Genomic DNA, 13114 nt, shown 5'->3' with positions numbered 1-13114 from the left:
AAAACTTGTGTAGAAGCGGGTTAATAAGTAGAGATAGAGCAAATAGAATTCGTTTACAACAATATTAATACTAAGCCAACCAAGCCTCATAGCCGACTTATCTCAGTACCATGTCTAGCTCTATACAGGGTTTAAACGTATGTGTCAATTGGATGCGTAAAAATTAATTATTATCCATATGGTCAATATTTTTCTGGGCCCTATGTGAGTTTGTACATAGATCAATCGATTCCATGGCATCTAGCCAAGCAAACCTTACTCTTTTTAGTGACTAAATGAAAACAAAATTTTGAGTAGAAATCCCTCTAAAGTTACTTTAATCCTTGACTCAAACTTGAATCACATTAGTTTTTCTAAAATTTTCACAAAATCAAGAGAGACTTAAACATTTACTCATATTTTTGAAGGATTGTTTTGTTGTTCACAATTCATAACTATGTTCTCATTAGACCTTTTTACTCAAATTTGTGTTTATGTTTGGGTTTGTCCATTGGAACATAGCAGATGAAATTTTTCTTCATAAAGTTAAAATTTGAGTAAAGGTTCAAGAGTCGAGACGTAATTTACTATGTAAGAATAGTTGAAGGGTGTGTATGAAAATGGTTAAAGTAGAAGGGTGTAATTGAAAATTTCCACTTCCTCTCTGATAAGCTCTGCTCAGGTTTGAAAAGGGACAAGGGAAGAACAAGCAGAGTACGGTCGTTGCCCTGAAACCATGAACGGCAGCAACACTAACAGCAGAGACGAAGATCGAAGAAAAGATAGCAGTAATACCACTCTCACAAGTCTCAACCAAACGCTAAGAAATGTACAGGGGTATGTATGTCCTTTCTGCAATTCCCTACTTAGTTCATCTGGATCCCAATGACTGTGCTCCAAAACCCAGAATTTTAATTTCAGTGGAACTCGTTTAATTTTTCACCAGATTGGAGTACCCATTTGGGAGAAATGTTTGTAGGATCGGAAATTTTAGATTTAGAGGTGAGAAAATCGCCCGGATCTGATTGAATTTGGTGGGTTTTGATAATATGTAGTCTGATCTGTTTTGGGATTTGGTGATTTGTTTTGGGATAGCTTAGAATTGATTTGCACTAGATTTGGTTAGTGAAAAGGGTAATGTGGGTGTTCTGGTTTTTAGGTTTGTAACTTTATTGGAGGATTTTGTGCTTGTTTTTTCAATGCTTATCAACCTATTTTTTCTGCATAGAGCGTATATTCTACACGAGAAAGATCAAATCTTCTCTCTATCTGTCTGTCTCTTGCTCTCTTAGGGTGCTTTTATGCTAAACTAATGGACTACAGGCATGACAATAGTCAAGTTGATTCCGCTAAATGGTATTTTAGTTGATGTATGTGAGGAGAATGATCTGCCTATAAGGCTCCGTTTGTTTGGGCGTAAAATGTTTTCTAGTAAAATGTTTTACTTATTTTTCGATGTTTGGTTGTGGAAAAAATTAGAAAAACATTTTACATGTAAAACATTTTCCATCAATTGGATGAAAATGACTTACCCTTAAATCTTCCGTAAGTTATTTTTCGAAATGAACTCGCTGCCTTCTACTGTAATTCTCACTACTCAGTTTTCTTAATCGTCAGTCCAGATCCACGTTTAATTCTAATATTCTCAGATCTCTCCACCGTTTAAGCCCTCCCCCCTCTCTTTCTACACTATTTTATTGATTTCTGAAAATATTTTCAAGTGCCAACCAAACACCGAAAAATAAAAGTTGGAAGTTTGTTTTCTGAAAAAACATTTTACATGGAAAATATTTTACATTATAAAACATTTTACATCGAAACAAACGGAGCCTAAATTCGTGAAAACATGTGATTTAGTCCATTTAGTTTAGCGGAAACGCACCCTTAGTCTGTGCATGCATAATTATATACATGTAAGCTTATAAGCTGTGCGCGCGCCCATGTCTCTGTATCTGCAAAACTCTAGTAATGTTATGAGAATTGAAGCCAATAGGGTTTGTTGCTTTTGTGGTGTGTGCATGTTCTTGTACTGGTCACGAGTAGTATAACTTTCAGTTTCAAGAGTTGGATGAATTGGTTTTAGGCTTGTTGCTCTTGTACGTAAATAAATTTATTTCATTTAGTGGCTAAAAATTGACTTTGCTGCATTGAATCCAAGTTCCATATTCTTAGTAGTTTCAAGATCACCAGTTTGCCTCAAAGGGATATATTGTACCAATTTGTCTCGAACTATAACAGTTTACTGCATATTGCCTTTATTGCATACAACTTTGTGATTTCATCAGTATGTGGTGGGAGCTTAACTATCATTGTCCACATGAGGAATATGTTACATAAAATGGTTCTGTATCTGATTCATCCTTTCATCACTATTTAGGCTTCTTAAAGGTCGCAGCTTCCCTGGCAAGGTTATGTTAACACGTAGATCTGACCCACTAAGCGACTCAAGCTTACGCTCTCCGGATACCGACAGGAGTTTCTCAAATAAACATGCCGGAACAAGTGAATGGCTGGATGACTCTGTTGAGGTAATGGCAGTTACTACGAATAAGTAATAACATGCTTATAATTTGGTTCATTTATAGAAAAGGAATGCAAACGGCTGCCCCTTAATGGGTAAAAGTGCATTGCTATCCTAGAGAAGTGTATACAAAATCTGTGAAAGAATATTGCATTTTGTGAAATGTGTTTCAAACTTTTTTTGCATTTTCTGTAGTTTTTTTTATTGGCGATTGGGCTGTGGTTACCAAGACTATTATAGTAATATCAAACTCATGCCTTGGACATTGGTGATTTCGTCTGTTTTAAGCCATTTATTTGTTCATCAATGAAGGATGATATCCAAAGTAAAAGCACTCCAAGTACTAATTCAACTGGTAACAAGTCAAGAACATCAACCTCCAGTGGAGAGGATACTTCCAAAGAGTCTCAGAAGTCGACCATTGGTGCTAGAGCTACTGATTCTGCAAGGCTGATGAAGTTCACAAAAGCATTATCAGGCCCAACAGTCATCTTAGGTATACTACTATTGATTTTCTACCCTTTTACCTTTGAGGTTTGGTTCTTTAGTTTATGGAAAAGGATGATAATCTGGAAAGGAGATGTTCTAGGGTTAAACATGTTTGTACGGAAGGCTTCTTCTAGAGGCGTAGATGCTAGTGATGCTGTCAAATACTCTAGGATCCTACCCGTTATACGTTTAAGTTTATCTTCTTGCTGATTCTAGAATTCTGTCGGTTGTTCCTTATTTCAACAAGCAGATATGCTGAGCAAAAAATGATCTATTTTTATCCTCTTATTGTTTTTACGACAAATAGTTTACATCCCCTTGGGGCATGTTCAATTCCAGCATAACAATGGGGGCTTGATTGTCCATTGTTTATTGCATGTAGTATTTACAGAATTAGATACTGGGGGGGCCACACTATTCTCTTAGTTACTCCCTGTGTTGGTATTTATTGTCAAATATCAAAATTCTGTTTTGGCACATTGTCTCAGTTTGGAAAAGGTAATGCTTTGGCAGTATATTGAATGCTTCAGAATCACTTGGAAAACATATCCAAAACATAATGGAAATGTCAAAAGAATTTAAAACAACTCAACGCCTCTGCATGTTTTGTAGAATTTTGGTGTGTTTTGGTATGTTTGGTTGAAACGTCGAAATTTTGGGATTCTATTTATGTTTCATGTTGGTCTCCTAGGAAACATAAACCTTTCAATCTGTTAAAAGTATCTAACTCAAAGCCAATTGAGAATGAATGCAGAGACTCTTAGGGATACACTAGATTTGGGGGTTGAAGGCAACCAATGTGGGACAGAGCCTACGTGTGCGACCTCTAACTCATGTGGAGATGTGAACAAATATCTATAACATAGGGATCTACAAAACAAGGTGAACTTAACGCAAAACAAGGGGGCAAGGGGCAATAAAAACAAGGGAGTCTTGTCCAAAAGCCTACCTTTGATACCATGTTTAAGTATCCAACTTTTCTTAGCCATTCAAGAAAAAAAAAATGTTTTAAGTATCCAACTCAATAGCAATTGGGCAATGAGTGAAAGCTGCATAGGCTGAAATACTAGTTTGGAGTTTATAACTAATTGATGTTGGACAAGCTCTAACACAACGCGGTTTAGATGGACATAAGGGATATCCAACTTTTTGTCACTTTCAAAATAAAAATGTTTAAGTATCCAACTCAAAAGCAATTGGGTAAGGAGGGAAAGCTGTAGAGGCTCATACTAGTTTTGTGGGTTATCAGTTATAACTAACCAATGTTGGACAAGCTCTAACATAACAATTTAGATGGAAACGAATAAACCTTGTTTATTGTACATCTAAAAGTTTTTTGACTTGGAATATCTTTAATTATGTATGATGGAGAATAAATATTGCACTAAGTGTATTGTTAACATGTTGTAAAGAGAGTTAGTCCCGATAGTGCGAAGAGAGTGTAAAGGGAGAGAGCTGAGGCAACCGGAGTGGAGAGAGAGAGAGTGAGTGTGTGTGTGTGTGTGTGTAAAGGGAGAGAGCTAAGGCAACCAAAGTGGGGAGAGAGAGAGAGAGAGAGAGAGAGAGAGAGAGAGAGAATATTGCAGCAAGTGTATTGTTAACATGTTGTAAAGAGAGTGTAGCCCCTATAGTGCGAAGAGAGTGTATGGTGGAGGATAAATATTGCAAGTCCTCCTTATATAAAGTAGCGGCCCAGCGGCCAACTCATCCTCGGGGAGTGCTGAGTAAGTAGGATACATAGTACCATGTGTAATGCCGTAATCCAAATCCTCCGTCTCGTGTTTAAGAAGGGTCAGAATGGGCCCACCGCGACGTGGCTTGCCGCTTAGGCGATTAAAAGTGATGTGCGTACTATTATATCATACTCTAGGGAATTTTCGTATACAGTTTACTTTATATTAATTTGAGGCACAAGTTAAAGTTTTTTCCGTTTGATTTTGTGTATATATATACTAGAGTTTGCCTGTGCCTGAAGGCACGGCGCAACGCATTTTGAATACAACTAAAATGAATTGTGGAACTATTAACCACCCAGCCAACGAAACTGATTTATACGGAAAGATTTTTTTCTTAAATTAGGATCAAACATATTTTATTTCTTACCCTTTTGTTTAGTTTACAAAAAAAAACACATCAAAAAAAATGAAATTGATCAACCGATAAGCAAAAATATTTCTTACCCTTTTGTTTAGTTTACGATTTGCTTTGCACTAATTTTATACATGAAATTTTATTACTTTCTATCTTCCCATAACAAAAGAGAGTTGGGATAGGAAAAAGTTAGAGAAGATTTCGCCTTGCTTCGGGGAGAGAGAGAGTGCTAAGGTTTCAAATATTACTTCCCTTTCTTATTTCAAAATCCGGCTCTTTTTTTTGACAATGAAGTTTTATTGCTTTCTATCTTTCCATAACAAAAGAGAGTTGGAATAGGAAAGGTTAGAGAAGATTGAAAATAGGATTTTCCAGCCCTCTGACTCTTTGCAGCCGTAGGATTTATGAAGGATAAGTTTGGGCCGTTAGATTTATGTACATAGGATTCAAATACTGAGCTGTTTTATTTTATATATATATATATATATATCAGGTTTTAGGTGCTGTAATCAAACCAAATCGAACTGAGCCTTAAGTCCTAATCAATTGGGGTCGGCTACATGATTTGTTCTCCCCATTGAGCTTTGTTGAGGGCATCCTGTTCTGTGATATCCAAGAGACCTAGGTCTTCTCGAACTACTGTCTCTAAAGTCAAGTCTGATCTACCTCTCCCTTTATTGCTACCATCTACAATAACCATATCGCTCCTCACTATAGCATCGAACTATTTGTGATAGACATGTCCAAACCACCTTAATCTATTTTCTGTCATCTTATCTTTTGTCGGTACTACCGCTTTCATTCTGCAAAGGTTTCGTTTATTATTCTCTCTTGCAAAGTCTTGGCACACATCCATCTCAACATTTTCGTTTTATGAGCTGCAAACATTAACAAAAAAATTTCTATTACCTGATGACCTATATTGCAGACAAATTGCGCGAGTTAGCTTGGAGTGGCGTCCCACCATATTTGCGGCCAACTGTGTGGAGGCTTCTTTTGGTAAGCTTGACTTGTAACACACCAAGTACTAACTTTATGAGGCATTTTGACTGGTAGTATTTGTCAATGCATCCAACGATCAGAATGTATAAAGTCATTGCTTTTTGTCTACTGGGTTGGCAGATGATGCCTTCATTATGGTATAAAGGGCTTGGCATGACTAGTGCAGGTATATACAAAAACAAGACAAGTCTATACGCAGAATTTTCCATTACATTTGTGCCAGGATTATGCTGTCTATGGTTGTGCTTAGTTTATATTTATTTGGCGCCTTCCAAATGGACCAGTAATAACAATCCAGGTTGGAGCTAAGCTAGGGCTTAGCCTTATGGTTTGAAATATCATTGATACGTATCAGTATTGGCTGATATGTATCGGTATCATAGGTACCAAGTTCTGATACGACCGATATTGCGGTGTGAAGGAAAGTCGCATATGTATCGATTATACGTAACGGTATCGGCTGATACGTAACGGTGGTATCAGTGATATGTTGTGCGGAATTTTAAAAATTCACACCTACGGTCACTGATGGTCAGTGATACCCTTGCGCTACGGATGACACGCCCTGAAACCGCCACATTGCAACCGATACCGGTATGGGGACCGATACCAATATTACAAACTATATCTGTTTAGAAGGCATTCTTACCTGCTGTAATCTTGGGTTTTGGCTTGATTTAATGGTTTCGTTCTCTTTCAGAATACGTGTCTCCATCATTTTCCTAATTGGGCTTGGTACATGATGATTGGGCAATGTCATCACATGTTATGTGTGCAGTTTTATTAAAGCTTCTTTAAAAGTGCCCTCCTGTGCAATTATTTCCCTCTCCCTGAGACCCATATTGTTGGTAATCGTTGGATGCAGGGACCAACAAGAAATATGAAGTAGGATGGAGGTTTCCAAACTGAACTCCTTTCACACATAATAAATAATAAGTGGACTAGGTTTGGACTTAAATTTTATATTGTTCGACATGCATGTGGTCTTTTTTCACCAAGATTACAGGCAAGAGATTCTACTGTTTCTTTTGCATTTATATAGTCTTGGACTCATCGGTCTGCTAACCATATTTTGTCATCCAACCCTTGTTTTGCAAGTATTATGTTGTGGTTCTTTTAGGACTTTGAAATATGGCTGTAATTGGTGTATACAACTCTAGCTCCTTGTCTGCTGATTCAGAAGCATTCTATGACAATTAATTCCTTTTGTGAAACAGGAAAGCGCATACTTGATGTGATGCTTTGCTAACCAGATGTTTATTGAATTGTTGCATTTTTTAAATGAAAAAAGTTCACTGTCAACAGGGATATGCACCCACTAATTCAGATAGAAGGGAGGGAGTTCTGAGAAGAAAGCGTCTTGAATATCTCGATTGTGTTGCTCAGTATTTTGACATTCCAGATATTCAGCGTACAGATGAGGAGATTACCATGCTTCGCCAGGTAGTGAGGATACTAACTAAACGCCATTCCAATTATTGCTTGCCTTAACTGTTCCGTGTTTTCTACTGCATATTCTAACCTCTTACAGGATTTACCTTCTTTGTCCTAGTTAGATTTCCGTGGATTGTCCCAGAACCGTTCCTGATGTCACCTTCTTTCAGCAAGCAGCGGTTCAGAAGTCCTTGGAGCGCATCCTCTATACATGGTTAGATACACTTTTCTCCTTTGATTTTCCCTTATTTGGTTTCGGATAGCCTTGTGATAACCACATGTAAATACGGAATACAAACAAGAAAACAAGTGATTTCTCTGGCCTTGTCAAATATGCACTGAACTAAGCAGGGATAGTCTCTGTTCCATGGTCCTCATTCAGAAGGGCAAGTAAATAATTCCTTTACCTGAGAATACTGGGGGTCAAATAGGAACACAACAGCCATTCGAGCTATTCTATTGCTGCCCTGTCTTTCTCTAAGCCTGTGGTAACTGTTTTGCCATAAAAGCGGATATCCTACCTTTCCTTCAATGCCTTTGGGAAGCCTTTTCAATTGAAATCCATTAGGGTGCCTTGAACTGTGATTTGGAGTGACTGTGGTTGGACAAAATCCCAAGTCTTTAGCTCGTAGCACTTTGCTTACCTTACATGTGTGATTGCTCCTTACTTAATTTCTCGGTCTCTTTTACCAAGCTTTTGTTTACCTGGGCAGAATCCTAGTTCGAACTCATTAGTCATTCTAACTTATCAATCCATGGGAAACAAAAGATGCAAGGAAGGAGACCTAAGCTTTTCATGTATGAACCTCAACAAGTGATTCCCTAAGGCTAAAAACTACACAATCCAATGATCCTCAACAACGTAATTAAATCCACCACCGAAGCTAGAAAGTACAAACCTTATCTGGAACATCGACCTCTGAAGTCTTTTCTTGAATATTCCGCGAGATAGATTTCCACTTGCTCTTACCTTATCAGCTCTTTTTGATTGAATCACACCACGCTTTGATTTCCATTTTGGATGGCTCGGTTACAAAGGGCCAAAGATACAAGGCCACTGCAAGTGTGGTTTGATGTGAAGTGATTCAATCTGGAACGTGTGGGTCGTTGAATGGCAATGAAGAGCTCAAGAATGCTCAAGGTACTCTCATAAGGCTACTGATCTCGTGGTTGTCCCAAATAAAGGAGAACAGAGTGTTATGAAACCAGTATTAGAAGAAACTGAGTGGAATTTTTTTTGTGGTCAAATCTCCATGTGCCTGCATGACCTATGGTTGTGTGGGATCAAACAAGGCATACTGGAGTACTGGAGTAAAACTCTCAAGTCTCAACACTAACTTACTCCACGATATATCCCTCTTCGCAAATTCGGCTTATCTAAAAGAGTAGCTGATGTACTTATTCATAAAGAAGAAATAATTTCTCTTAATCAATTAATCGTAATCTACAAGGCCATTACAGCATAACCAGATACATGATTTAAGTTCTTACCAAGGCCATTACATCATAACCAGACACATGATTTAAGTTTTGGTTTGAGTAAATTCCTAACAACTTACATCCGATAGTTCTCTCTCTCTCTCTCTCTCTCTCTCTCTCTCTCTCTCTCTCTCTCTCCACCCCCACGCGTGCGTGCAGAGTTTTTGTTATCCGTGCAAGAGTGTGTTGTCCACCCCTTGAATATTTGGTTTGATAAGTTTGCATGTCCTGGAAACTGCTGGTGGTTGGATTTCTGGAAGCAAAATATTATTTCAACTATTAGCTTATAGGATAGGGGTTCTCAACTGGAAATTGCAGCTGTGGTCGCTGACGGGCTTGCTGCACTAACTATAAACTATTGTTGGTAATGGATATTGTTGTCATGCATCATGTTTTTCCCTGGTACATTCTTTCGTTTCTTCTCTTCCTCTTGTTCCTTGTCTTCCAACACCCCCCCACCAGGGGATTTGGGGGATTGGCTAGCTCTTCATGATGAGTGACTTGATAGGTGAGTGTTGGACATGGTACTTAACTTTGGAGCTGACTCCACCAGACTGCCGCTGGAGCCAATTTTTTTTTCCCTTTGCTGGTGCGGACACCTGGTTTTTGATGCAAACAAGGAGCACTTGTCGGCCTTCGCTATACTATATTTTCTAGGTTATGCAAGGTTGTCTTGTTAGTTGTTACATATTGACGAGCAGTTGCGAGCCTATATTTTTGTAAATAGATTCTGTGCTGCAGTAGCTCATGTTTTAGAATTGAATCCATGTTGGTCTTGTGATCCTATCATTTGGGAGTGACTTACTTAATTTGAACTGCTTCCACAATGAGATTGACAACTAATGAGATTTCAGGAAAATTGAGAATCTTAAAGTTCCATGGATTATAGGCCCACTCCTACAATGAATTTGCAACTTGGTCATATCATATAAAGCTTATTTTGTCATTGTTTTGGATAAAGTTTCTTGATTATTCTCAATATGAGGCGCAAAATGCAACTCCACCAGCTATATCTGACCCATCCCTTACTTTGTTTGATGTACCCTTAGGCCATTACTATTACTTCTTCGTTAGATTATCTTTGACTAATCTTCAGATCTTTAATAAATTATTCCTTTTTTCAGTATAAAAAACCTGGTGTTTAAGAGGGTCCTCATACCCCTCCCTAGTCAGCAATTGCCTAGCGGAGGTGGTAAGTGGAATTACTCTCTTACCCTTCCGTGTTAAAAAAAGGTATAAACAGCCTGTTTAAGATGTATGGTGTGGCCATAAAGACATATTTATTCCCTCTTCTAATTTTTCTTGTTTTCTCATCCAAGGTTTCTGTATCTTCTCACTGTTCCCCAGGGCCATTCGACATCCTGCAAGTGGATATGTTCAAGGAATAAATGATCTTGCTACGCCTTTTTTAGTAGTTTTCTTATCCGAATTTTTGGAGGGCAGTGTGGATGATTGGACAACTTTGGATCTACCTCCGGAGAAAATATCTGATATTGAAGCTGATTGCTATTGGTGCTTATCAAAATTGCTCGATGGCATGCAAGACCATTACACCTTTGCTCAACCAGGAATTCAGAGGCTTGTATTTAAGCTGAAGGAATTGGTTAGGCGGATTGATGGTATGTCCGCTTATAGCTAAATAGCCTTAATTTCTTGTTGTGTGCCCCTCTGGAAAGCTGATGTTCTTTCCTAATTTTAAAATCATTTTTTGTCCCCCATTTCTCTTCTGCTTGTTTTTCACATTTTTCAGTCTTTCCTGATTTAATTTTTTTTCCAATACTATAACCCTTGTATCCCCTAGAAAAATGTGCTCATTTTTCAAGTGTAAAGCATCCACCAAAATGGAGCAAAAGTAGTTTAACCATCTATCGGAGCGGAACTCGACTTGATTAGTTGTTGGTGCTTGAAAGCCTTGAATCACACTGGATTGTAGAGAGGGCACAGGACTGATGGACTAGCCCTAGTGGGCGTACAAATGGAATAAGAGGAAATGGCGAGAGTCGAGAGGGTTACACAATGAGGGTGTTTATTTATTTCTTTTTTTCCTTCTAATTTTTGATTTTTCATGTGTCGAGATACTTAAGGATCCAGTTTACTTAATTTTCATGTGCCCTATTTTTTGTTTTCCAGAACCTGTTTCGAGACACATTGAGGAGCAAGGGCTTGAATTCCTTCAGTTTGCATTCCGGTGGTTCAATTGTCTTCTAATACGAGAGGTTTGTTTTTTACCTTAAGCAAAATTTTGATTCTTGTTGTTCCTTCTATTTTTGTTTTTTCATACATTGTTGTTCCACGTAGGCCTAACCTTTGGTCTCAACTCTCAAGGTGTAATGGATGTCCAACTAATTAATGACGTGCGGATGTGTGCGTGCTTCCCGTTATAGAAATGTTAGCTAATGCATTTGTATGTTCTCTTAGATACCTTTCCATCTGGTTACCCGGTTGTGGGACACATACCTTGCTGAAGGAGATGCATTGCCAGATTTCCTTGTGTACATATTTGCCAGTTTTCTTTTAACGGTAAGATATTCTGCCAATTGACCTGCTGGAACTTTTTGGTGATTAAGTTTGTATATCTATGTAAAATTTCGTTCAAGTTGAATACCAGGACACAGGCTAGTGACATGAGTCTTTGTATAACTTGGGTAGTTGGATGAATAAGAACACATGGTCAAAGACAGATCTAAAGCATGCATGTTTCAAGCTTGTCTGTTGGGACAACTTTACAATTGTTTTAACTTGTACAACTATGTACGGCTTTGTTTTAACTTGTACAGTTACATACGGCTTTTTTGTTATCTTGAAAGGCTGTTATGGTTCAAAACATGTTTCACAAAAAATAGCTTCACAAGGTCAATCTTGCAAACTGCTCTAAAAGCTTGCATTATCTCAGTACCACTGTAGGAGTCTCTTACCAGGTGAAATGTTGGGAAGTATGTTCTTATTTGAAGCTATCAATGCTGGATGATGATGCATCTCTCCCCCGACCCAATCATGGATAATACCAAGTAAATTGCTCAGTAGTTAATATGTTCATGATCTCCCATGCTTATTTCTGCCTAAGCCATCACCTATTGCCATCCACACCTACATGGTGTATGCCAACGTTGTTTCATTTTTAAAACTCACTTATTCTCCAACTTGAAATGTTTCCTGTGGATAGTTGCTTTGAATTCTGAAAGAACAGATTTAAAGAGCTAATTTTTACGAGTAAGTTGATAAAGAGCTATTGTTTGTCTAAGCTTTAAAAATACTTCTCCCTTTGGAATGGTTCTTTCTCTTACGTGCATTATGAAACCTCTCTCTTTCGGTAATCTATGATAAGTCTATGCTGCTTCGTTTTTTACTTCTTTTTTCACCGGAAATCCAAAATCCTGAATTGTATGTTGCTTCGTCTTTCAGTGGTCCGATAAGATCCAGAAACTTGATTTCCAAGAGATGGTGATGTTCCTCCAACACCTTCCAACTGAGAACTGGAACCATGTAGAGCTGGAGATGGTGCTTTCCAGAGCATATATGTGGCACACCATGTTCAAGAGTTCCCCCAGCCACTTCTCTAGTTGATGAAAGGGAAATATTTGTTTCTTCCCTGATGACTGAGCAATACGTTTTTTATTTTTTTTTATTTTGTTGTTCCTTTTCCTATATGTATTTTTTTTTTCCCTTTTCCTTTGTGGGAAACTAACTTATTGTTGCCATTTGTATTATGATTTCTAACCTTTGTATGTGTAATGAGTTCTATGTACTAGTACCTTTTGACCAAACAGCACGAAACTTTCGACTGTAACACTACTAAATATTCACTTTTTGTGAATTTGTCAATTTTATTAATGAAAAACAATAATTTTTAATGCCTGCGGTTCTTTGCAGACTGATATTTAGTGTCCCAGGAGCATGCGCTTCACTGTCTTACAGGCGATGTATGGGACCCACACACTAGGGGATAGGACCGTATACTTCTTGGGAGACCTGAAGCAACATTCCTGGAGCACGGAATAGTGTTTTCGGAAATCTGACCTTCGTTAATGTCTTGTCCAGAGAAAAAAGAGCACAAGGCATCGTCTTTCTTCATCGTTTTCAATCACAGTTTAAAACTATCGGATTTCATGCTAGCTTCTT

General features: G+C 38.0%; 1 protein-coding gene across 1 annotated transcript; it reads left to right on the top strand.

Moving 5' to 3' along the window:
• Positions 1-629: 629 nt before the first annotated feature.
• Positions 630-12846, top strand: LOC131301929 (GTPase-activating protein GYP1). The gene is made up of 10 exons (XM_058328433.1): positions 630-816; positions 2357-2507; positions 2813-2996; positions 6009-6079; positions 7388-7525; positions 7639-7730; positions 10343-10614; positions 11126-11211; positions 11414-11515; positions 12398-12846. Exons 1-10 carry the CDS (start codon positions 716-718, stop codon positions 12557-12559), a joined length of 1359 nt encoding a protein of 452 aa, XP_058184416.1. The 5' UTR covers positions 630-715; the 3' UTR covers positions 12560-12846.
• The last annotated feature ends 268 nt before the right edge of the window (positions 12847-13114 follow it).

This window comes from Rhododendron vialii, chromosome 9a (genome assembly GCF_030253575.1).
Source record: "Rhododendron vialii isolate Sample 1 chromosome 9a, ASM3025357v1".
NCBI classification, from domain to species: Eukaryota; Viridiplantae; Streptophyta; class Magnoliopsida; order Ericales; family Ericaceae; genus Rhododendron; species Rhododendron vialii.
This window is presented reverse-complemented; position numbering and strand designations above follow the sequence as displayed.